Genomic DNA, 26,778 nt, shown 5'->3' on the forward strand with positions numbered 1-26,778 from the left:
TCTGCAGTGAGAGCAACCCTGTCAAGCTGAAGGAAGGAAGCAAAGAGACCAATTAGATTTCAGAGCTTTGGTCAACAACACCAGAGATCCTTCTCCTTCTGGCTCCTCTCAACAAGGACATTGCCCATTTCAAAATATAAAGGAATACATGTCCTCTAGTAGGGCTACCAAAACTAGGAAAGGCACACTTGTAAAAACATGCTGTGAACACTCAGAGGACGTGGCTGCTGTATTTCATTTCAAGAATCAGAGAAGATGTCACTGGGGTCTGTAACAGCCCCTCCCTTCCCCACACAGTTACTGCTATCTTGTGTTTTTTTAATACTGATTTTAGAGTGACACTGTTCTTCTAACATTTATTGAAATATTTTAATCACAAATAGTAACAAGACTGTTTTCTCTACCGCCTCTGCTTTACTTGTCAGACAAAGCTGCCGTGCTGTCTTGGCGAAGAATGGGGCTTTCAGGCCTTTTCTTTTTTTTTTTTCACTCACTGTTAAGCAGAAGTATCAATACTGAGAAATGCCCTGAAGGCTGCACTAAGACTGCTACTATTTAATTACACTAAATTATTCTACAATTTAAAAATTGGCAGTATGTTTTAGTTCCATAAAACCAACAAAAAAATCCCTCAGCAAGGTATATCACAATGTGTCCTCACCCTATAGACACAGCCATGAGTAAGAGCAGCCTGAGATTATCTACAGACCTTCATAAGGCTCAGAATGGCTAAGTAGGGCATCATTCAAATGCTTTCTGCTTAAATAGACTGTCACCTGGCCATCAAAGGTATTTTCTGGCATTGAGAAGGAAATTTAATTTGAGATGTATAATACAGCCATGTATTTTTGAAAACATTTTAGTGCAATGATTTGGACATACAGGAACAGAATTTGAACTTGCAAATAAAGTTTAAGAATGTCTGTAGAAAAATACATTCTAAGAGCAACTAAAAAAAAGGTGAATGTATTTTTAGTACAGAGGAATTTAACATTCCAAGCAATGACAGTGTTTCTGGGAAGGACTGTACCCACACTATAGGAAAGGACATTTTATTAAGAAAGAAACAGTTTAGTTATATAACTTCTCAGAGAAGCACCTGAGAAAGTTACACATGCAGACTTCAGCAGGGGGAGAGACCAAAAATGGTGCAACTTCTACCAGCAGAACTAGAAGCAAGCTTATCTGCAGGTCAGCACTAAGCACTCTGAAAGACTACACCTGACCTGACTTGGAAACAGGCTCCTATTTAAAACACAGGGCAAACAAATCAGAAGCAAAAGAAATACCTCTTCAAATGGCTCAACAACTGTTACTGAACTCTCAGCATGGAGGTGGGCAGAGTCCCTTGCTGCTGGCATCTCCCACCTTCCAGCACCAGAATGGATGACTGGTCACTGGGTCCCAGCTCTCTGTGCTTCCAGCTGCTAGGCTACATTAGAAGAAGAGGAAAAAATGCAGCAAATCTTTCCTAATATATTTTACATAGACAGCTTCTATTGTATTCTGAAAGTGTTTGCAGTCAGACAGAAAAGGTGAAGAGATTTAGTCAGTCACATATGAGAATGGAAGCAGTTTATCAGTGCATAGTGCAAATGACATCTAAAAACTCTCATTACTACAGAAATAAAGAAAAGTCAGATTCACAGCCAATAACCCATTCACATTAACAGAAAGAACTGATCCAGTTCCATGGTTTTGCAGGCCAACCAATCACCTCAAATGCCAGGTCACATCATCTCCTCCAGTCCTCCAAAACTAACCTCAAACTGTCTGAACGCGACCCAAAGCCACCAATTCCATCTCCTGATGAACACCAGTGAGTGGGGAGAAGCAGACACCCATCAGAGATCTCACAGCAGGGAACACCTCTGCTCAGAGACCCTCCTCCATTGCTGGTGGTTTGCTGCCCACAGCTGAACCAGGTGAGCTGGTCACAGACAGAGCTTCCCAGGGGCTGGCACTACTCAGTACTTCTGTGTCAAGCTGCATAACGTGACCAAAGCAATTCTCCTGGAGTTTGCAGATGACACCAAAGAGGCAGAAGGGACAGATGAGCCACTCTACAGAGACACTTGGACAGCCTTCGTGACCAGGCCAACAAGAACTGCAGGAGCCTCTGCAGAGATGAAGCCCTGCACCCAAAATGCAACAATCAAGCAGCAGCACAGGCTGCTCCACTGCAGTTCTACAATTAGTACACTTTAATTAGTAATGTACCAGTGTAAGGTAAAAGGCATGGAGACAGAGGAACAAACAGACCATACATTTCTTCCTCGTGAAACTGCATTGGGAAAGCAAATTCCAAACAAGTCTGGCAAAAAGTTTTATATATAAACAAACTGAAAAGTTCCTTGAATCCCCCAGACAGAGTCAGTTATCTGGGAAAAATGACTCACAGCTAAAGTATTCCTATTATGAGAAGGCTCTAAAGGCATTTAGGATTTTGAATCAGAACTATTTGGAAATTGCAAACACAAGTTCAGCTTATCAATACCTTAATACTGGAGATAAAACAAGCATGATCCAAAAAAAGGAATAAACTGAATAACTGAATAAATACATCTAACAGTTGGAAAAAAGCCATCAGAAAATGCTTTGTATTTCACAAAGAAGTTTTTAATATATATTCATTATTGAAGCCTGATTTCAAAAAAATCCCTACCTTCAGGATTCTTTAGCAGGTATACTCCAGTAAACACCTTTTTTTACTTTTACCCTCATGACATTAAAACATGTCCTATCAAGCCCCAATGAGCAGAAGAATGCTTGATCAGATGTGTGTACTTGGTAACTTCCTCAGTCCAAACAAAAGACTTGGAAGAACACCTTTAAGACCTCTGCTTTTTGTGACAGCAGTTTAAACATGCAAAAATGCAGCTCTCCTGTTATTATTTTACTTCTTTAGCCATACTTTTAAGTTTTCCAATGCAAATTTATAGCCCTTACTATTCAAATAAACACAGCTTTTGTCCTTCATTTGTTACACCATTCTAAAAAGAAAAATGCATTTTTTGAAGTTATTTAAAAGTCATTAGACACCATGTGTCAAAAAAGCTAAATAATTAAATCCAAGTTGTTCCTCCTGTACACAATGCACAAAGTAAAATATATCTTTAAAATATGTGAGAACAACAATCTGTAGTGAATCTGGAAGAACTGGGAAAGCAGAAAAGCTATTTTTCTGGTTATGTGGTATTAGAGGTTGTCAGCCAGCCACTGCTTCACTCAAGATGCAGCTTTTATAGAAAAGTCACCAGACCAACAGAAGATACTGCTGCCCATAACCAGCCAAGTGGCTGCAGCCACATCCTTTTTTACCTTTTTTTTTTTTTTAGATTTTGAGATTTTTGAGATTTTGAGATTTTCAGTTGAAACATGTCCCCTGAGGTAGCAAAGGGTTAAAGGTTTACAGAATGCTCCAGCTATTGGAGCCATTTCCCCTGCCAGCTTGCTCTGGCTCCTCTGAAGCTGCAAGAAACCTCAGATTTTTTTGTGTCCTCTTGTTCTTCTCCAGGTTTATTCCTACTTCAGTTGCATTTTGTTGAATTTAGTTTTCCAATTTTTCTTCACTTTTCTTTGCTTGCAGAAATTCTGCCTCAGCTTCTTTGGAGCCACAGCTTCATTTCTAGCAGGCTTGGCTGGCTTGCCTTTGGCTCCCATAGCTCCTGGCCTTCCCTCGTGGGCTGTGTCCAACTGTCCTTTCACCCCAGCCATCTACACACACAAGGGCAGAGAAATGGAAAAAAAAAACAACTCAGAAAACTGAACTGGAATTACCCAAATGCATCATCTTCAATCTGTATTGAGCACAAACATACACAACTACATTCAGACAACTGCCTTCTAACTCATGTACTTTTGTTAGAGTTCAAAACCACACAATCACATCAGCCATTGTATGTGGTGCTTTTTACTGAAGAGCTCTGGGAATCGGGGTGATTTCCACCCCAATCTGACTCCGACCATACATTCGAGGTGAACGTGTTTTATCCTCTAGCATTACATAACTTAAATGTTAATAATTAAACTTATACTGTTCTATTGTATGCACAGATTTCAGCTAAACATAGCCCCCTTTAAATTTCCAACATAGTTTCTCACGATTCTTCTTATGGTTATAAAATAATTACATTTAATTACTAAACAATCACCACATCTAACAATTATATCTTTTATCATACTGCCTACGCAGGTGCAGTGATCTGAGAAAACACAAAGCCCCATATTTTCAAAGACTATTTTTAACATTTTCCAGGGCTCCACTATCAGTTTCAAACAGACCCACAGGGCACGTCTGCACTGGCACAGCTGCTCACAGTCAGCAGTGAGAAGTGACCAGTCCTGCCTCTTCCCTGCCTGGATTTCTTTCTGGCAGAAAGCAAAGTGCACAAGGTAATTAGGAATGGATGCAGGACAATTTTGCCCTCTTACAAAGTCAGGCTGTGGCTAAAACCAACTCACAATGCACAAAGCTGGGCACAGTTACCACATGGCTTCTACACAAATGAGTCTCTGCTGAAGAAAAATAATGCTTGAAAATTTTATTAAAGGGTCAAACTATCTCAAAAATAATAGAGGGGAGAGCAGGATCTTTGGGAAATTTCTAAAGCATGACAGAAATCACTTATTCACCAACACAAATGACAAAGCTGGATAGATTCCCAAAGAATTTCTGACCCCCAAAGGTGGCAGATAAACTATATCAGCTGTACCCCAGGGGACTGAAATAGGTTATTCCTAAACTGCTGATCTGCTTTTCCATCAAGTGAGATACTGACCTTCTGTTTCCACCCTTCCCAGGGTGCAGGTGGAAAGGTGCATGGAACTCTTCCATGAATGATGTGGTAGGGCAAAGGGAGGCTGGGATCCAGGGGAACCCATGGGACTGAGAGAGTGGCAGGTACAGCAGGCAGGTCACAGTGAGCTTTGTGCAAGTTGTAGGATGATCTCGTGCTCTTGTCAAGAGAACTCCTGTAAATTGCAACTGATGAATCTCCTGCAGCGTGAGTCAATAAATAAGAGCCCTCTTCCAAACTAGAATGAGAGAAGTTCCAAATGAAAACTATTATTTAAATGTTTTTTGGAGCTTTTTATTTGATCAGAATAGTTAATATGGTCTTAATGCAAAAGCAGAACATCTTTAGATGTGTAGTCCCTTTAGATGTTTTGTAAAAAAAGACTGTGCACAAGAAAGCATTACTTAAACTATATTGATAAATACCTACTAATTAATGTGTTTATAACGTATTCATCATGTACTAATTTATCAACAATGTACAGACTGTCATCATATTCATCCAAACATGTAAGCATACACTGAAAACCATCCAAACTGGGCAAACTGTAATTCCTTAACCAGCATCTTACAAAGAACAATGCCCATGTGGACATAGACACAAAGAACAGATGAGCTTTCAACACCCACAGGATTAAACAGGTTTAATCAGGAAGATGAGGTTCAACCAACTGCCCATACCAAAAATCTTAAGTCAAAAATCATGAACCTACAGAAATTATAAAGAGCAGGAAAAGCCCTCTAATTTGAATGAAAAGGCTTCACAGTGCAAGAAGCATGCTTCACCAAAAAAAGGAGGACACTTGCAGGCTGCAAGCCTTGAAGTAGCTCTGGAAAGAAGCAGGAGAAAGGCTGCAATGTTGTTCAGAGAAAAGCTGCTGCAAGTCAAGGTAAGCAGAAATGAACACAGGGTTATTTCTACAGATCAAGCAGAAAGACTGCCAAGACCCAAAGTCCATGTGTCAGCCCACATACAGAGCATTACACCTCACTCCTGTCAACTGTTTACTCAGCTCCTACGAGTCCGCTTTGCTCTCTGGAAAAACTGGTTCACAAACCTCAAGTTCTTATTCTTTTGCATAATTTATGCAAACCTTGTAGTACCAAGCACATTTTACACACTACTGCATTATGCTATGATAGACCTAATAGAACCTGTAAAATATAAATTTCTTTATGTACATGAAGAAATAAAAATCGGAGTAGACAAACATTCTACAGAAGAAACAGGATGAGCTGGGCAATGTGGCAAACAAATACAATGAACAAAAATTGAGAACTTACTCAGACACCTTCTTCAAAACATGATGAAGTATATTTAACGAATTTGCAGGCCTGTGAAAGAAAAAATAGCAAAAGTAGTAACTCGCAAGGCTTGTTAGGGTTTGAAATTCATTGCTAAAAAAACTTAATAAAAACACTCACTTAATCAATCCAAGTTTTTCTCTTAAAGTTGCTGAAGAAATCTTTTCTAGCATAATAAGCTTTGATGTAAAAGCATCAATATGTCCTGAAAAAAGGAATTCAATTAATACACTAAAAATAAAACCAAACAAATATAAGAGCATAATTTGCAGACCTTTTTAGAAGGGGAAAAAACTTTGCTCTTTTGGCATTGAACAGTGAAAAGTACTTATCAATGTTGCACCATAATAGAGAATAAAATGTGCAGCTGCTTTAAGCACAGGCATCTGTACCCTGACTGTCTTTGCAAACCAAGAGATGCCTGACTCCAGCAAACCTTACATCTTGGGTGGTGTGTGGATGCACAGCCTTATCTTGCCATGGCCTTAATCTCATCAGTTAGTTGTACTTTCTCAAGTTCATTTGACCCTTATCGCTTTGCTTCCTCCCTGGACAGATCCCAAAAGCTGATCTTCAGCAAAACATTTACTTTTGCATTTAACATGCTTGCTTTTCTACTCTGATCTATTGCATGACTTTCTAGGGATGCTTTGTCTCTTGATTTTTTCCCCCTTTCCTTACCTGAGGAATCACAATTTACCAGTCAGGCCTTGATCATGGCAAGTTGTCTTTAACAACTTTGTCTTTGACACAGTGAGAAGCAACAATTCAAAGCTCTCCTCATTACATTTTTAAAATAAAGGCTGCCAAGGACAGTTTAGTCCACATTTCACTTGATGAGCAATAAGAATCACCAGCATAGCTTGGACATGCATTTGTCTACTGTACTTTGCCTTCTGGTTCTTTCCATGCTGAGGTTTTCCCAGAAATCTATTCTATTTCAGCTCCCAGAAGGAGGATGGGGAAAAGGCAGCATAATAAAATACAGGCTACTCTGGAATTTACTGTCTTACTACAAATCTGTTCTCTTAGGAAGTGTAAATGCTTCAATTGCACAGTTAAAACTGCTAAACCAAAGCATTTCACATTCCAAGCTAGCCATCACTAAGTTTATGTGCTGTGTAAGAAGACTAAGCAATATCTCCCACTTCAACAAATTAAAAAAGATGCACCAGGACAACCCATTTCTTTTAAACGTTGTACAGTTGTTACTTTTCTTGATATCAGCATTTTGTGCAAGACTAAGCAGCAGAATTTCGTATTTTACATTGCTGACTAGAAAAAGAGGCTTGAAGTCATTATTAAAAATATAATTTAAAAAAAATCTGTTTGAGTTCTGTATTCCTCATCAGCCTGTCCTCAAATCAGACTTCTCTACTTCTAAACACACTCATAACTGGGAAAAAAAAGTAATTACAAAATATCTATGAACTACTTCCACCTAGTTTACATAACTGTATCTTATATTTGAGAAGTGACTGATTGAAAATACTTGACATGTAGTAAGTTACCCAAGTATTTTTTTTTCCTACCCATTCTTCAAATAATGCTAATTTAAAGGCCAATATTATTCCATTCACGTGAAGGTAAACTGTTCTTGCAGAAAGTTTTGCTTAGGCACTCAATGTAAGTAAGTGAGTAATGCTCAGGGTAAAATGCTCCTATTAATCAGTAAAGCTTATCACAAGTTTATTTACTGCTTAGACAAGTACAAGTGCCTTATTTGGGGAGCTTGTCACAGAGATTACTGCCTCTGCAGACAGAGGATTTCCTATGGGTGCAGCAAGGGGACTGAACAACCAAGCCAGGTGCTTTGCTAGCAAGAGGAAGGCAGTGCTCTTTGTTTGATGATAGTATCTCTGCTTTTGGAGAACATCCTAAAAAAACCACCTCAGCTTCATTTCCCCCCTGCAGCTGGAGGCCATGGTTCCACATCTGATTTCTGCCTCAGCCCCTGAGTCACAGCAGAGCTGAGATCCTCCCTCTGTCACACACAACAGTGCTGGACAAGCGTGGGGTACAGATGAAGGTCCAAAGAACTTTTCATCCATACTTACTTGGCAATACAAGAGATGGTTGAGACAGCAAATTAAGCTTTTTCAAGAGCCAAAACCACCTATGCAGTTTAACACTGAAGTCTGCTACACGCTTAAAATTTAAAAGTTCAAGGGTTAACTAACTGTCTGATCAAGAATGCAAGTTGTAGGTACTGTGTTAGTAAGATGATAGTTTTCAAACCATGTTGTTCCATACTTCCACACTCATACTGTGAGGCAAATTCAAAAAGAGCAGTAACTTTATGTCTGTACAAAATGTTCGATTTAAAAATTCTTTTATTATAGAACACAGCTTTTCACTTAAAATAATTCAAATTACAGCATGATTTCAGAAGCTTTCTGCCCTTCTCCTTACACTGACCAGATCACTGCAGCAGTCTTACTATCAGGTATCAGATTAGTGACAGAGAGATTCACCCCATTTGAAGTTGCCCATAACACTGGGATATCATCACCGTCAGAGAACTGTCCCTGGAGTTTCAGGACAAAGCTCTCTGCTGCAAAGAGCTCTCTGAGTAACTCTGAGTGCAACACTGCATTTTTCACAGCTCCCTTAAGAATACAAACTGAAAGGCAGAATTTCACAACTACCTTGCAATACACCAAGAGCAGAAAACTCCCCATGTAGAATATGATAACAGCTGCCTAATAAAAACTGTGGTAGATGCTCTTTCATAGAATGGATATTTACTTGCACATATTTTTTTTACCTACTCTGTAAGAAACTACATGGCAGTCAGTACCAAGAATCTGCCCCACAGGCCAGGAGCACCCACTTACTGTGCAGGACCAAGACAACCCAGAGAATCCTGTGTCTCCTCAGAGCCCACAAAAGGAGAACTCCTGTGTGCCCCAGGCCTTGCTTCTGGAGTGTGGATCCAGGAGCTGACAAACCAACATGACTGGAATATCCTGGCATGGAGAAGCACTGGTGACTTTATCCCAAGCAAGGGAACAGAGATGTGCTGGAGGCCAGTCCAGGGCACTGCCAGTTCCACAGCCATCAGGGACCTCCAGGAGACAGAGCAAAGCTGTGCTGGAATGGGAGGGCTCTGGGGCTCTTCATCTGCAACACCACCTGCACAGCCATCCTGCTGTCTCCTGCATTCCCAAGAACCTCCATAAAAAGAGGTGGTGGCCGGATGAGCTGTCTGCAAAGTCCTGTGCAAGCCATACCTTCCATTTCCTGTACTGGGAGATTAGATAGACACTCACTCCTTTCCCTTGTGTACTCCACAGACACCAGCCCTCCCTCCACAGCTCACTGTTTCCTCACACTGCTTGCCACTCTAGAAATGTTCATAAAAACTTTGCTAACACTTCCTAGAGGAAGCCCAACTGCAGTGCAGCTCAGTATGCTGGAGGCATCCTCAGTGTAAATACCAGAATGCACTCAGATAGTGCTCTGCCTGCTAGAGAGAAGCAAGGCCTCTGTACTGTACATTAAGATACAGTTACAAACAGAGAACTCTGTACATAATTAGCTCTTTGTAATGATTTCTTTTGAATGGAATGGAAAAACCACATCAAATACTGCTTTTAAAGTTTAAAATTAGAAATATAATTTCCATTGAATAAAGAGAGCAGACCAGGATGCGATTGGCAAATGCATTAGATTTCACATAATCCTAATAATTCTATGGGAGCTTGCCTAGTTTGTAGAAACTGGAAAACAGAGAAGTTAGCATTTCTAAAATAGCATTCTGATGTGAGCCAACAACAGCAAAAGTGTAATTCCGTGCACAAGTGGAAAGGTTAGGCAACCACAGCCACAACTGCTGCCATAACAACCCGAAAACCCAGATTTGTTTCTACAAAAAAAGCAAGGCAATCCCCTGCAGAGCATCCACTCACTGTACAAACAGGATTGCCCTCACTCAGCAGCATGTGCCAAGCATATTCTAAGTATCAACTAACTACTTCATTGCAAATTTTCCTTTTAAAAACTTATTAATTACAAGATAATTGGTATCAGAAAGCTCTCCATATATTAAAATGGTTGTTAAAATAATCTGGTCACATTCCTTATATATATCATTTTAATTTCTCATAATATACACAATATATATCTCAACAGACATAAGAACTTCCCAGACTTTTTAAAATGTCATTGTACAAACATGAATACAGCATTTTCTACAGGACATTGATACTATTTATCTAAAACCAAAGGTGGAATTTTCTCATCCAGCACCCAACAGAAATTTTACACAAAAAACTTACTGAAGATAGATGTAAAAAAACAAAAATAGGAAGTCAAAATAAGACAGGATATATGGAATACACCTTTGATAACTATGCATCTCTCCTGTTATTCTACAAATACTTACACATATATACATGTGGCTTCAGCAAAATTCAAGACATGAACTTACCAACATAAAATAAGCATTTAGAATGCAGCATACTCTGTGTCCACAGCTGGCACACTTCACTTTCTGTAAGAGCTTCCACACCATAGTAGGCTTGGTACTCCAGTTTTGGCAACAGGAATATGGGAGTTGGCTGGAAAAGAGAAGAGAAAAGTTAGCACTCACTGTCCAAAAATATCCACAATTTACTACATTTTGTAGTTCATAATAACCACAGTCCTCTACCATAGCTGAAGTAACAAAGACATTTCAGAGATTTTGTTTGAAGGTTCACAATTTGTGAAATCCACAGTACAAACTTTGGAGTACAGAGACTTTATACAGAGAAAGATGAAATTGGCAGGGAAAAAGAAAAAGAAAAAAAAAGGCCTGGGCAAGCTTTTACAAATAATAAAATTCTGACACTTAGTAATTTTTCCATGTGACTAAATTAATTTCAAGTTTACACTCCTGTGCTCTACCGCCCTCTGCAGCAACTTAAGAAAAAACACACAACATTTCTAATTAGCCTATTATTAGCAGAATTCTGCTATTTATCACTCCTGTCAGAATCTCACTTGAAATTAGAACTTAATGCTTGGAGTCTCATTTGAAATCAGAGGCAACCCTAACTACTGAGTTAACCCTAATGAGCACTGCCAGTCCTCACTGACAACCCCCAGTCTAAATTTAAGCAGAAATTTGAAAAAAAACCCAAAAAACAAAACCAAGTGATTGGTTTCTGAATAATGAAGCAGTTATTCCCAGGCATTTATAAGCAGTGGATCAATAGCAAAAAGATGGGATTTCTTCAGAGCAAGATGCAAAGCACAGACTCTGGGCAAGTAATCAGTGTTACAATGATTATTTCCATTTCAACATAGCACAAACACCTCACAAAAACCTGCCTGCTGTAATTCTGGGATTCTCAGGAGGGACATAGACAACAAATTTTCTGAATGATTCACAGGACTCTTAAAAAAATTACAAATTTCTGAGAATTAGAGAATACAGTTTCCTTCTCTTGATGCTGCAAGGAGTATTTTGATTACAGTTGCATTCGAACCATTTAATTCCATGACAAACTATTTGCTAAGAAATGCCACAGTATTTTCAAGCAGAACAAACAGAATCTCTTTTTGGGTTCTCTGTTGCTCATTTTATCTCCTATTTCCCTGCTTAACTAGGCATGATAGCAAGGCTGAATCCTGCTTGAAAGTATTTATTGTCACAAACATTCTCAAACCCTTGGGCCAAACCCTAATTACTCCATTAACTTTTAAGAATAGTTCAAAAATTACTTTTTTTTACATAAGTATCATTACCCAGGCATATTACTGTAGTAAAAAAATGGAGAATCACTTCCTTATCTTCTAATCAAGTAGCTCTAAAGAAATCACAAGTTATTCTTCCCTGTCCTGCTATAACAAATATTTACTTACAGGAGACACACCGCAGAGTCCCAACTGTCTCAGTCAAAGCATAAATGCTATCAAGGACTGGGAATCCCAGAAATGCCAACATTTCAGAGTTGAGCACAACTGTTTAAAAAAAACAAACCAAAACCAGCTGAAAACAAAATCCTTACCTTTTGGGCTTTTTTCTTTTTCTGGTATTGTGTCAGTGAGTTGACTTTCTGCACACTGCAACGCACGAGTAACAGCAGATCATTCAAACTGAAAAGCTTGTACACAACATTGCCTTCCTCAGGTGCTTGGTACTCTGAGGGGTCTTCCTCAAGCAGCTGAAGTTCACTTGGCAGCTTTGCTAGAGAAAATGAATAAAGCAGAAAACGTCAAGCTTGGACATTTTTTACAATGAAGCTGATTAGCTTTGTTCCCTTGCAGTAGAGTTTTTTGTTCAGGTTTTTTTTTTTACTCTAGGATCTGTTTTGTCGCCTATGATTAAGGGGTGAAAACTACTTTGTTAGGCACAAAAAATTCTTATATTAAAAAAAATTAAAATAATTACATTTGGGAAACATTTTCTCTTAAAGAATCTATTTCTAAATAATCCCACATCATTCAATTTCTCACACAAACAAAGAGAACTCCAAATGTGAGACTCCATTCTGGTAGAGAAGTAGTTCAAGAGCAGCTTTTTAAGCCACACTCACTCAGCACAAAGGAGAGAAAAAATTGATTTGCAATGAATGGCTCCTGAGAGCTGCCATCCATTCATCAGGCACTAAGTCAGGTCTCAGGTCTGGATGGCAGCACAAGTCTCCCACCACACGGAGTTCAATCGGGACAGCAGAACGTTCAAAAGGTGCTCCTGCATCTCCCAGGGCGGCTTTGAGGACATAACAAACATCCCTTCAACCTTTAGAAACATTTGAACAAAATGTTGCAAATAAACCCAGTAAACTCCACATTGCTTGGCTGAAAACGTATCCCATCCTTTCTTTTTTTTTGTCCTGCAGATATGTGGAAATATGTCTCCAAACTATACCTACAAAGAGGGATTGCTGTAGTGCTATGAACAAATACATTTTTAACATTAAATTCAGCGTTTATGTGCATGCACACTGTGGGAGATATCACCCAAGGAACTGGAAGTAATTTTCCCTTAGTAAAATATATAACTCAACTCTCGCTTTGTGAAAATAGACATGCACAGAGGTTTCTCAGCTTGTTACAGAACTTGCCAATTGTAGAATTATGCTTTCTAGGCCTACACAGTCACTTTTCAGCACGTTGGCAATATTAGTTTAACAATCTCCATTTAAAAAAATTTATTATAAAATCTGAATTCTATACTCCATCTTTTTAACACAGAGAGAAATAAAACATCGTGCCTCAGCCTTTCAAACTGAGGGAGGAGACACGGTCTTAGTGATGATTCAGTTAAAGCAATAAGGATGTAGGAAGTGGTAACACTGTTTCAACTAGAACAGAATTAATTGTGTTAACCTATAGATTAAGTAATTAATTCCTACATGATCAAATGCACACCTCCTCAGAAAATACCAAACACACTTTCCCACCAAAAAGCATGGATTTGTTGGAATTAAATGTTTGAGGAGAGCATCTGTCCTGACACAACCTGTCTGGTTTCCTGCACAGTTATCCAACACAATGAAGTGTTTCTAACTTCAGCTGTTCAGAGTTCAGATGCAACTCGGGCAGGTGAGGAAAACCTCCAGGGACCATGGATCTTCACAACTTGTAATTCTGGGCTAAGGTCCAGGGGCAGCAGAGATTCCATACCCAGCTAATGGCCTGAAGACTTGGAGAGGTGGATTGTAGGGTATCCTCATTTGCCTTCTGGGACAGAGTGCTGGGAGTTAAGCAACAGCAACTGAACCACGAAGCTTAAAACTTAAGACATACAAATTTAATTTTCCCCCCATTTTTAATTGCATAATTTGATTAATTTTTATTCTACAAAAATTTTAATAATTCTACTTTTGATTGACAAGAAACTCCTTTTGCAGACTAGGCTACTCAAATATTTGAATTTCTATGCAAAAAGAACTCATTCCACTACCAAATAATTTCTCTTCTTAAAAACCTTGTGCATAACAACTTATTTCTCTACAGTAAAACAGTATTTCACATTCACCTCTGTGGACAAACAGCTCCCAGCGCTCCCTTCTGTGTGCAAGACAGCAATTCCCACACAGAAAAGGTACTGTTAACTTGAGGCACATCTCTAAATAGCTGTAAGAGATGCTCTATTGACACACTGGGTTCAATCTTCCTCCTTACACAATGACCACACTTACTCTTTGGCACTCCCTCAAAAAGCCACGTCCAGGTATTTCTAGAGGAGCTGGTGGCATTGGAGGCTGGGGCTGGCACCGTTTCTGTGCTGGAGGTCACCAGTGGCTTTGGAGACTGAGGCAGCTGGGCTGGCACAGCATTAGAATTATCACAGCTCACCACTGGCTCAGGAGCTTTTGGGGAAGGGGACTTGAGAAGTTCAGTCTGCATTTTCAAAATTTGCCCGACAGGATCCAATTCTCTGGATAACTTTCTTGGAGGATTCTTGGAGGCTTTTTTGCCCTGATCTGTGGTATGTGAGCAGTCAGTGATGCTGGCTGAAGGACTCTGGGCAGGGCAAGGAGATCTGGCAGTCTCTGCTGAGGCAGAGGAAGCAGCTGGTGGTACAGCTGGCTTGCATGGAGCAGTGGTTTCACATTCTGCATCGATCACCAGACGCTCCTCGTCCGTGTCACTGCTGCACAAAGCAGTGTAAGTCCCTTTTTTCTGTGCACCATCAGGCTCTTTCTCAGAACTCACTGCAACAGGTAGAGGATTTAATTTTGTTTCATTGTCCAGTACTTCCTTGGCCATGACATCCTGTGCTTTGCTCAGTCCTACCTCCACTGACTGAAAGCTTTTACAAGGAGAATGTTCTTGAGGGCTGCAGCCTGGAACGCCATCTAAAGATGGAAGCTGCACGCTGGCACGTGCTGAATGCTCTTGCTCAGAAAGGGGGTTTTTCTCCTCTTCATCTCCTCTCTTTATGGCAGATGAATTCTTGCCCCCTATTTTTAGGCCATGAGATAGAATTTTAGCAGTGTTACTAGCTGTAGGAAAAGTAGTTTCCATTTTACAAGTTCTTGAGAGCTTGGTTGTTGCTCCAAAAGTTTCAAGCTCTGTAACATCATCATCAAAATCCATCCCTGTGTCATCTGGAGGAGGAATTGTCCTGCACTGGTAGGTGTCAGGACACACCTTACCACAGGGATGAGAAAGTGATAAAATTAAAACATGCCAAAACAATTAAACAAACCAAGAAATGAGACATTGCTGAACTGAAAACACAAAAAAATGTTCTACCATCCATATTTCACTGTTAGGAAAGTGGATCAACAATTGTTCTTGTTTACCACTGAATATCTTGGGTCCTATTTAAGGGACCCAAGTTTAAAGGCCTTTCTAAAGAGTAAAAGTTCACCAAACTTCTTCCACTGAAGCAAACTGCTTTTGACAAGTGCTCAGTTTCACTTCAGTAAAAAAATTTTTTGCTAGGCCTGTTTCCTTGAAAAAAATCCCAAACCAGCAACACACCATCCCCAACAAACAGCAAAAGACATTTTAATGAAGTAAATATTAAGGCTGAGATGCCCATGTAGAAGCACTTAAAGGAACTACACAGGGTCTGTAACTCAACAACAGAAAACCTTAATTTCCCTTTATCACAGGAAAAGCAACTCAGGAATTTTAACAGGGTTTTGGTTTTGCTTATTTTTAAGAATCTGTGAATCTACATACATCCCACTGAAGCAGGTTGTCCTCAGCTGGTTTGTCCATTGATACATCAGAAATTGGAACATAAGATGTTTTAGTTGCTAGGAAATCCATTGGAATTTCATGGAAGATTTGATTCCTCTCTCGTACTGTCATTTCTTTTCTCAGCAGAGGTGGATCAACATAAACCACTTTAGCTGGTTTGCTACCTTTGCAAGAATGAAAAGAGTACATATTAAATGAAAGGAAGAAAGACTGTTGTGTAATTTAAATAATAAATCTTTCAACTTCCAATTACAGTCAAATCCACTGCACATAACACCAGAAGAAATGAAAAATGATCCTTTCATTCATTAACACCAGAAGATAAAAGTATGTCCAGATATGGTGTGAATTATTGTGATCCTGCAGCAGCAATACACACCACATTAATAGCTGAACATATTTCAAATGCAGTTCTAAGCAGAGAATTTGTAAAATAAGAACTGAGCATTCATCATTTCCTATACAGCATCATATCATCAAATGTATTCTGTTTTCCAAAAAGATCTTTTCTTCTTCCTTGTTTGAAAGTCAATTCTTCTTTTAAGTCTCATTGCCAGTGATAGCTGCAGTTCATGTCTCCTCTGATCAGTTAACTCTGCCCAAGCTCTGCTGCCCCACTCCTCTGTTTGCACCTAAACACACTTACACATCTGAATCCCCCAAAAACGAAAGCAATGCCCTGCCCATCCCAGCAGAGAAAGCCAAGGCACATGGTGAACACAGTCTCCAGAGTCTCCTGGTTTATGAACAAAAGGAAATTAAAGCAAGGGGTTGGTTACAGGGAAAAGTGGAAAAGGAAGGCACAGGGAAACCCTTCGAGAACCTCTATGTATTTCTATCACCATCTGAATGCCCTTCAGGTGTTAATTCTGGATCCAAAATTAGGTTTTAAAACTGTAATGCTGCTACAAAAGGAGTCAGGCATTATCTTTCCTGATAGTCATTTAATTTACATAGGAAAATGAAAATTTGTAAATGTTGCAGGTATTTGATAGCTTATTTACTGTCTATAAGTCTGCTATAGAAACTTGTGCTAGAAGCACAGAAGGACATTCCAACACAACAAACATTATAAATACTTGAATAAACCATGCTGTGTTAAAAAAAAAAAGGGTAAGGGAGGAAATTTATATTCAGATTACTGAAGAAGTGCTTGACAAGTAAAGTAGAGCAGTCAGATGAGTTCATCAGCTTATTAAAACATTTTGTGCTGCAATTGAAAAAATTATCTTCATGGACATTCATTCCTTATTTACTGTTCTGTGATGTAATTAGATCCTTTTAATTCCAGAAAAGGTTTGCTCTTTACTTTTTCATAAAATTTCTGGTTTTTTATTTTACTGAAATCAGTTCACTTGAATTTTAACAGGTTCACACAGTTGTTTTATTTCCAAGAACAACAACTGAGAGTTTTGAAAAGCAAAGCTGGTTCTAACTGGTTTTTTGTTTTGGCTTTTTCCCCCAGGTGGAAAATAGCTGAATGTCCAAATTCAACATTTACTGACTGTAGAGGTTGTTCCTATTCTCAGTAACAAGATGGAAAAGGTACAGGAACAAGATCCAGTGACCCTGGATCAGCTTTCCAGCTTCTTTGGACAACCCTCCCCATAGTTTAACAACAAAAACATCCCATACCTGCAACAGTGATCATTTTAACACAAACTGGAATTTCCCACTGCTCCTTGTAGTTCAGTCCGTGATTATTCAGCAGAGTAAATAACGATTGATTACTTAAAACAACTTGGGGACAATATTTCAAAGCAAGTTTTTCTGCATTTGAATCTGAACTAATATCCTAAAGAGAAAAAGAAGTTATTTCTTCCAAAGTTCTTTTAAGAAATACACATAAATTTAAATTTCCAAGAAAAACTCCAAACTCAACCAAAAATGGATATATACAACCCCTACCCCCAAAAAAGTCCAAAGACTACCACAGTGCCAGGCTTCAAAGGAAATGAAAGAAAAAAAACTTCCCTGAAGGTTTTTAGCTCAATCTAATGCATTCACTTTGCAGCATAGAAAATACATCTTTTTAACTTGTATTTTCAGTTAATTTCAATACATTTGAATTACTAGGTTGTATAGGAATTTAGATAATCATGAAATACAGGAACATGCTGAAGTAAAAAAAATCCCCCAAACCAGATTAACTCACAAATATACACTACAGAGCTTCTTATGAGTTAACCAACAGCACAATAAAGACATCTAATACTCAAGTGTGGTTAAAACTGCACAGTTGTTTCAATACTGATTAGATATAAAGAACCTTAAAACAAATATAAACTCACCAAGAATACAAATTCAGAACTGAAATAATAAAATGGTTAAATTTTACAAGTACATATTTCCATGAAGGAAGGAGGCTGGGAATGCTCATGAGGCAGAAGAACATATTCAAGGACTATGAAGATAATGGGAGCCCAGGAGCACTGAGGACCATGAGAGGAGTAACAAAAACCCAGCTATGTTCTTATGTTCTTTTTGCAACCACCTCAGCCATCATCAAAGGGCTCTGTTTAACAGCTTTGAGGCTTATACCATTCTCCTGCATCACCTCTGCTCCTTTTTTCAGCAAGTGTCTCTGAAATTACAGTGCTGCTGGTGAAAGCTTGGTTTTTAATATGTGAAGAAACTCCTTAAAATAGCTGAGGAAAAGTTATGTGGATAAACAGTCAAAACCCTCAGTTCTACAGTATGAAAACTCCCTGATTTTCCCAGTAGAAGAACACAAACAGAAATACAGCTATTTAATGGTCCAATGCAGTCTAAAAACTGTTCAACACATAAAAAGATCAGATTGCACTTGTGTACAAAATATGCCTTAAAAATAACAATAAAAAGGCTGCTTACATGATGCATCACATGAGCCTTTTTTTCTGGGGTTATAATAGATGTAACAGTGCTATAGTCTGTGGGCAGCTGAACGGGCATGGAAGGGAAATCTGTTTTACCACGTCTTGCTGTGCCCTGGGGGAAATCAAGCAGCATCAAAAAACAGCTTCACAGCAATCATGCTCACCAACACTGCATTTCTTATGAAGAAATATATTAGACATTTACACAGGTCCAGTATAAAGTTACATGATGAGAGAAAACACACTATCAATGTAATCTTTTTATGGCAAACATCTGGTGAAAAGGGTTAACAGACTTACTACCAAAATAATTTTATTAAAGTTTTAATTAATGATTTAAATTATAAAGTATAACCCCTAACTCAAAAACTGGGGAATAGTTGCAAAAACCCCTAATCCTTGCTTACCACAACTCTGATGTAATTCTACTTACTGAAACCCCCCACAACCCAATCTGAGTACATAAGGTATTACCATTGCAAGAAGATTTTTTTCCAGCCTAAAGGTCAGCTGTGTATGAAACTTTCCTCCCATGATACTCATGATCTCCTGCAGGGTGTAAACCTCTGGATACTTCTCCACATGTCCAATACATGCACGTAGCAATTCCTAACACAAAAAAGAACAATAATGTATGCATTTGTATCTTTCATAAGAATGGGGGATTTTGGGAGGATTTTTTAATTTTGAAAAGTGTTTTCTATAATTTCAAGTTGCATTTCAAAACTTACAGCTACCAATTCAGATCTATAATACTCTCCCAATCACTGCTACGAGAACTGCAATATATTCCAGATTCTCCTCAGCCCTTTGTAAGCAAGGCTGACAATGCAAGCACACAACTCAGGCCAATAATTAAAAATGTGCAGTTTAGTACAGTCTGAAATGGGCTAAATAGGTAATTTTCTTTTTAGTTACTTATCTTGGTTTTTAGAGGAAGTAATATTTTTTGTGCTACCACCCAGCTTACACTAAGCCTAGGCAAAAGTCACAAAGGTAAAGGCACAGGATGATTCCATTTGTATTGAAACTCACTGTCCTGTCAACTCTACATAATTTTTACAAAATCTGAATTAAGTATTTAGGATATTTAGATTTTATTTAGTAACTAGAAAGAGTGCTTTCTGCAAGATGGTTAAAACAAAACATAGGCCTGTATTTCATTTTTAAGTCAGGGTATCAACAATAAATAGGACTTGAAGTCTGGAGACAATTTTGTGACCAGATGACAAGATAGAAAATTGCAAAGCCAAGCCCAATACTCAGGGTGCAAAGAAAAGGAAAGCAAGATCTTTGTCTTCACATGTGCCCAAACTCTGTGTTAACCCAGTAATGGCAAGGTTTAATGAACTTTTTTCAAAAACGTGCTAAAAACCCACGAATGATGCATGAAGTTGCATTCATGTTTGATCTTAGAATCATCAAAGTGGATATTTAACACAGCATGAACTAGCAGAGGGTTATGATTAAAGCCTCAGTAACTTCCAATTACAGTCACTTTATGACATGCTACTAAGCTTTCCTGTGGAGGGAAGCTTCACATGCTGCCCAGTATATCTAGGAGCCACTTCTTGCTGCAAATGCACACTTATAGTGCAGCTCCTCCTTTCCTGAATATAAAGAAGCAATTTATTTATTTGATGAATAAATATGTTTGCAGTGATTTCTTCTAGGACATCTCTTTGGCTCCAGTGAAGCACAGACCCAGCCCCCTGTGCAGAGTAGGGGAAATGGCCACTTCCCCATCTCATCCCAACAGAAATCAGCTGGGCAGGCAACACCACAACCATGAGCACTTCTACCTATCCTCATCAGGATCCCAAGCTGATTTTTTAAGAAGGCCTGGAATAAAGCATGGCATTGGTAATTACCTCAGTATAACGTTGGGCATCTTCAGAGATGGCATCATAATCCTGGGCACAGCTCTTTGCAGCGTTTTGGGCAAATTTCATAAATTCTGCAATTTCATTGCTTACTACTTCTTTCATTTGCTGGGGGAAGGAAAAAACTATTTTTGAGACAAAACAGAATCCTCTATACTAGACATGTAACCAACAAAATTTCCAGAGAGACAGTACAGGTAATGATATGAGGGAAGATAAAAAAATTCCACTTGCTACTCAATTTGACAAGTGTTCAGTTTCACTTCAGTAAAAAAATTTTTTGCTAGGCCTGTTTCCTTTAAAAAAATTCCAAACCAGCAACACACCATCCCCAACAAACAAACAGTTTCCTTTGATACAGAGATTTATAGATAGAGAGGTTATAAGACATGGTTGTTGAAGTTTACACAGCAAAGTCACAAAGAGTTCTGATTCCATGAGAAATTGTAAGTAACAACAACACAGTAGATACTGATGTGCCTGGAAACGATATTTCCATTGTTACAGCATTAAATAAAATAGCATCAATAAGGAAGCATGGGAAAGCAAATGCAATGGCACAAAACAATTTGCTGATTAATTACATTTTACAGGACTCAAGTAAAATGATGCTCCCAGCCAACACAAAGGTGGCCCATTCACACAATGGCTGAGGCTCAGCAGCACGGGAACTCGGCAGGGCAGCACACAGAGCCCCCCGGACATGAGCACGGCTCCCCGAGGCTCAGCAGAACAGGAACTCGGCAGGGCAGCACACAGAGCCCCCACGGCTCCCCGAGGCTCAGCAGAACAGGAACTCGGCAGGGCAGCACACAGAGCCCCCCTGGGAACTCGGCAGGGCAGGACACAGAGCCCCCCGGACATGAGCACGGCTCCCCGAGGCTCAGCAGAACAGGAACTCGGCAGGGCAGCACACAGAGCCCTCCCTGCCCGTGAGCACGGCTCCCCAAGGCTGAGCAGAACAGGAACTCGGCAGGGCAGCACACAGAGCCCCCCTGGGAACTCGGCAGGGCAGCACACAGAGCCCCCCTGCCCCTGAGCACGGCTCCCCGAGGCTCAGCAGCACGGGAACTCGGCAGGGCAGCACACAGAGCCCCCCTGCCCCGGAGCACGGCTCCCCGAGGCTCAGCAGCACGGGAACTCGGCAGGGCAGCACACAGAGCCCCCCGGACATGAGCACAGCTCCCCGAGGCTCAGCAGCACGGGAACTCAGCACACAGAGCCCTCCTGGACATGAGCACAGCTCCCCGAGGCTCAGCAGCACGGGAACTCGGCAGGGCAGCACACAGAGCCCCCCTGGGAACTCGGCAGGGCAGCACACAGAGCCCTCCTGGACATGAGCACGGCTCCCCGAGGCTCAGCAGAACAGGAACTCGGCAGGGCAGCACACAGAGCCCCCACGGCTCCCCGAGGCTCAGCAGCACGGGAACTCGGCTGTCCCTGTGTGAGCACAGCAGGGCAGCACACAGGGCTCACCCTTCCCAATGAACACAGCTCCCACAGCTCACCGAGATCACAGCAAAGGGTACCCACAGCCTAACACTACCTAAGACTGCCACAGCCACTATGAAATGCTAAAATCACAGTAAGGACAACTCTTAACTTCCTCCTCAGAAAAAAAAAAAAAGGGGTTTTCTGGGGACTACGAGGCTGTTTGGTCAGTTGTCTAAGATCTACACTTATCCTCAGTCATTCAGACCACTTTAAAAAAACCCTACAAAACAAAAAAAGCCCCAAAACCCCAATTTCAATGAAATTACCAAATACATTTTCAATATCTATTAAAAAGCTTATTCTGAGTACTTCAAACCTTTATTACCTTTCTTAATACCACGAATTCTATGACAAATTGAACTCAAAACAAGTTTTCCCCCTTTCTTGTATTCTCTGTAAGAAAAACAAAAATTGTATGACTCCCTCTGTGATGGTCATATCTTACCATATATGTGAAAAATTCCCTTTGACTTGCTTCATGAACTTGGAAATGGTTTCTTTTTTCTGAGAACTTAGTCATCAGATACAAGTATGTCTTCTGCTCCTTTTCAGTCAAGCAAGAGGTAAATGGATAGGGGACTCTGGGTTCTGGGAGAGGATGGTCATCAGCTGGGCCTTTAGCCTCCCCCTCAAGTGACTGTGCAGCCTGCATGCCACAAGTCTGTCTGTTTTCTGAAGAGTTTGCCAATGCCTCTGCATTTTTCTTTGCCTCTCTGAAAGAAAAGTAACAAATGAACCAATTTACAGCTTTCACATAAATACTAATATTAGCCAGAAACAACAAAGGCAGCTGTGCAAGCCTGAGCTGCTCTGAGACACTGCCCTTCCAATTCCTATCTGTGCCAGTGGACTGTTCTTACCCTAAAACTTCACCTGTACAATCAGACTAACCCTTGGTTCCAGCAGCAGGTCTGCCACTGGTTTAAACACAAACAAACCAACCAGGTAGGGTTTTCTGTTGTCATCTTACTGCAGGGGTTCCATACTGTTGTCTCCTTATCACAAAAGTTCCAAACCTCCTCGGTGTTTCTCGTGGGCAGCTCCTCTGAGCACTGACTCTTTCTCACAATGGAGCCAACCGACTCCAGCTCCCTTCTCAAGGGGCCACCCCACCCTTTTATAGCACTCTGCTTCTCATTGGTAAAGGCAGGCCTGCTCCTAATCTTTGATAATTGGCCCAGCTGCAACTCCTTAGGGGTAAGATTACTTTCTACACCACCTTTATTATCTTATATTCTATCCCCCTACAATTTTCTTAAAAAAAAAAAAAAAACCAAAATGGTGTTAACAAGCTAAATATGAAACGCAATATTTGTTCTGGAAACACACACTGTTAATGAAAGGATAAAGAATCTCCACATTTCATCACTCGCTGGTGGCCACTGTTCAGAAACTGAATTAAAGGTCAGACTGTCAGTTCTGATAGTAAAGGAGAAAGATTTAACTAGAAGAAGCCTTTCCTTCATTGCAGAAGAAGGAAATCAAAATTACTTCATTGTAACAATAGAAATTCCAGATTTCAATGAAGAAATTCTTACAGAATACACAAATCAAGCATTTAATTTTCTACTCTAAATAATGCTGGAATCGGTCACCAAAAATAATAGTAGGGTAGGGCAAAGGGCATGGCTGTTTTAACAACAATAAAGAAGTAACATAAAGCTTGTTCTTAAAGCAGCTCCAGTCAAACAAAGGTCAACCAGCCTAGCCCTGGTCTATTTAAAATAATTGTACTTAAGAGAGGAAAATATTTAAGGCTAACAAAATGAATATTAACTGCTGATCTTGGAAAAAGCATATTTTTAAGATACTATTTCAGCAGTAGAAAACATCTCAAGTGTCATTCAAACCCAGCAGTATCACATCCACAGCTCTTAATAACACTTCACAGCTGTCTCTCTAAATACAAGAATGTGTCCATCCTTGTGGCACAAACTGGCAAATTTAATTAAGCTGTAGCAGCAACAAGATGCTGACTCAGATATGCCAGTGTAAGAACATCAAGAAATTCTAGCAGCTCAAATTGGCTACATTCAGCACTGAATAAAATGGCAGCACATCAAGATCATTTCACTATGCACTGCTGTCACAGTCTTCATTGGGGTGCAAACCAAAATAATCTGACAGAGCTTTTCTGGCCATATTTACAGCATTATACTCTATTTGAGCTGACAGCTTAAATTTTTCCCCTTCATTTTATCAGCAACCCGCTTCCACTGCTTCTGCACCAAGAGAAAATACACTTTTGTAAATATCTATGAGAAACTCCCCAAAATTAGCACATTTGCTCCAGCTCTTACTTCCACACTTGCTTCAACAGGTGGAATTTCTCTTCCTCTTGACTCTGGTGACACAACCCAGCTCCATCCATTTCTGATTTTTACCAGGTGCAACCTCTCTGGCTTCTTCTGGCTGTAAACCCACCCAAACCACACACAGCTGCCACAGTTCCCACTCCTGAGTGTCCACCCCAGAAACTTTTCTAAGGAAGAATCCCACAGCAGTACCAGATGTACCAGTAACAAGCTGTGAGGCTGTGCTTGCATCTTGCCAATTCAAGGACAGTTGCTCCAACAGGTATGAACCAGAACAGCTTCTCCAGCTAGAGATGTGGGGCGAAGCCATGGAATGTAACAGGCAGCCCCCTCAAATGCACCCTCTCATTGTCAGTTCCTAAAAAGACAGTAATTCCCCTCTTGAACAAACTATTTCCCCACATGCTGAACTCCCCACTTAGATGGTTTCCCACCCACATTCCTCCCAGAGTGAAGGTTTGTGCACCAGGCACATTCACCTCCCTTATCAGCTTATTAAGTTCTGAAACCAAGATCTAAATAAGTCCCCTCCAAATGCTGAGATCCAGCAGCAGGAGCCACACTTCTCACTAGGTGAAATCAATGTTATTCTACTTGCTCAACCTAAGAAAATATGAAAATGACACTGAAAGTGCAAAAACAACACTACTTGTACCACCTGTGTTCACACAGCTTCATTTCGCAGAGCAAAGCACTCAACCCAGACTCCTGCTTTCTGAATTTTCACAATACACAAAGCACAGGCCAACAGCAGGAACAAACCCTTGTGTGCCAAACAACATGCAGCTTTCCCCAAAACAGTATGGGGATGTATCCATGGCATGGTAACAAAGAGCACAAAAGGATAAAATAATATACCTGTTTGATAAATGCCAGAGTTCAGAGAGGCTCAGAGACAAGGAATGTTTCTCATAAAGTTCATGGGAGAAAAATACTTCTTGGCCATTTTTTGGTGGAATATCCCTAATAAAAGAAAATTTAAAAATAAATATATAGCAAAACAACCAAAAATTAAAGGCCACCTCTGCTCCTGAGAAACAAAACCAAGAATTATTTTATATGAAAAAAAGAGAGGCCACCTACACAGTGGTTCCAGATTTCCTTTTTATGGAAGTTACATTTATACTAATGCCTTATATTTTTTGATAGTAAAATATACATTCTGCACAGTACAAAATAATTTCATTAATAGAAACCATCAATTCTAGATATGGTGAAATTCTGATGAGAGTTTCACACTTTCATAGGTTCATGAATCAAAAACAAACTCTGGGTTGAAACCGCTGGAACTTTTGAGAAAAATACACCAGTTTTAGCTTTTCAGAAAAGATTTGTTCTTGTCTTCCACGCTGATATGTTAGTCTATATTGCCTTTTTATGTTTTCGAATGGGGTCGTTCAAAAGAACAGGGTTTATACAATCCCAATCTCCCTAACTACTGTGCAAGGTACGAGCAAAGACTTTATTTACGTTTACCTCACAAACTAAAATTCCAACAAATCTGGCCTCTCTAGGGTTAAAGAGCCGAATTACGTATTTGCAGAGCTTTTCGTATTAGAAACACGACCAAGGCCGCCGCCCCAAATCCCCGCCGGGGATTTACGGGACCCCGCAGCCCCTGAGGCGGAGCCCGGCCGGGCTCAGCCCGGCGCTGCCCCGGGAACCTCCGCGCTCCTCCCGCTGCCACCGCGGGAGCGACAGGAAATGGCGCACGCCCCCTCGGGGCGGCGTCCGGCGGGGCGGGAACCGAGCCCGCCCCGCTCCCCCCGGGCCGCAGTGCGTTCTGCTGCCGGCGGGGCAGCGCGGAGCTGTGTCCTTCGGCCATGCCTCAGGCGCGCCCGGCCAGGCCGCTCAAGGAGAGGGAGACGCGCTCACCATGTCAGCGGCGGCCCCGCGGCCGCCATCTTGGCAAAGCCCTCAGGGCGGCAACTTCGTGGTTCTTCGTCTCACCGCCTCAGGACACTGGCCAATCAGCACCCGGCGCATGCGTCAGGTGGTCTGAGTTAGCCAATAGGGAAACGGCGCTCGAGCGCCTCAGAGTGTGGCCGCCATTTTGTGGCGGGCGGGGCGAATGGTGGCGCGTAGCCGAATTGTGTTGGGAATTTGCTCCGTGATCGCAGGCGGAGCCTAGGCAGGAGGTGGATGTCTCGGGCGGCATATCCCGCCCCTCCCCGGCTCTTTCAGAGGTGGTGCCCTGGGTAGAGGGTGGGTGTCCCGGGTGGCTCCTCCCGCTCCGGGTGTGCAGAGGCGGGAGGGGGCCGGTTTGTCACTGCGCGGTTGGAGGCGCGTGAGGGCTAGGTGCCCATAGAGGAGGCTGCGTATAGCAGCTTCCTTCCTCTCAGGCTTTCAGTTTCCCTGGCTCACTTCTTGTGAGCAGAGCCGCGAAATCTCATTTAACTGATGGGCAGGCTTCCCAGTGTGGTAAAATGTGGAATTCGGGTACTCTCACAACCCGTAGGGTCTGGGTGATGGAA

General features: G+C 40.8%; 1 protein-coding gene across 3 annotated transcripts; it reads right to left on the reverse strand.

Annotated features, from left to right (window-relative positions):
* Nucleotides 1–1,036: 1,036 nt before the first annotated feature.
* ICE2 (interactor of little elongation complex ELL subunit 2) lies at nucleotides 1,037–26,208 on the reverse strand. Of its 3 annotated transcripts, none has more exons than XM_066558723.1 (15): nucleotides 26,180–26,208; nucleotides 25,163–25,267; nucleotides 22,435–22,702; nucleotides 20,484–20,603; nucleotides 19,087–19,221; nucleotides 18,608–18,724; nucleotides 17,390–17,549; nucleotides 15,734–15,918; nucleotides 14,239–15,193; nucleotides 12,100–12,278; nucleotides 10,569–10,665; nucleotides 6,224–6,308; nucleotides 6,083–6,133; nucleotides 4,782–5,037; nucleotides 1,037–3,717 (listed from the first exon to the last, which is right to left on the reverse strand). In XM_066558723.1, the coding sequence occupies exons 1-15, from the start codon at nucleotides 26,206–26,208 to the stop codon at nucleotides 3,526–3,528; spliced, it is 2,934 nt and encodes a 977-aa protein (XP_066414820.1). In that variant the 3' UTR covers nucleotides 1,037–3,525. The 3 variants fall into 3 exon arrangements, with proteins under 3 accessions (XP_066414820.1, XP_066414819.1, XP_066414821.1); XM_066558722.1 differs by having other exon boundaries at nucleotides 10,536–10,665; XM_066558724.1 differs by lacking the exons at nucleotides 22,435–22,702; nucleotides 26,180–26,208 and having other exon boundaries at nucleotides 10,536–10,665; nucleotides 25,163–25,237.
* Between the last annotated feature and the right edge of the window lie 570 nt (nucleotides 26,209–26,778).

This window comes from Molothrus aeneus, chromosome 13 (assembly GCF_037042795.1).
Source record: "Molothrus aeneus isolate 106 chromosome 13, BPBGC_Maene_1.0, whole genome shotgun sequence".
NCBI lineage: Eukaryota > Metazoa > Chordata > Aves > Passeriformes > Icteridae > Molothrus > Molothrus aeneus.

Bases quoted from the DNA above. Each gene is read 5' to 3' on its own strand.
- ICE2 (XM_066558722.1), bottom strand. From the start codon at position 26,208: ATGGCGGCCGCGGGGCCGCCGCTGACATG. The intron at 17,550-18,607 runs GTAAGCAGCCTT...TTTTCTCTTTAG, and splicing joins AGGCTCATGTGATGCATCAT to GATATTAGTTCAGATTCAAA. The intron at 12,279-14,238 runs GTAAGTGTGGTC...CATTTTCTCTAG, and splicing joins TTTTGAGGGAGTGCCAAAGA to CAAAGCTGCCAAGTGAACTT.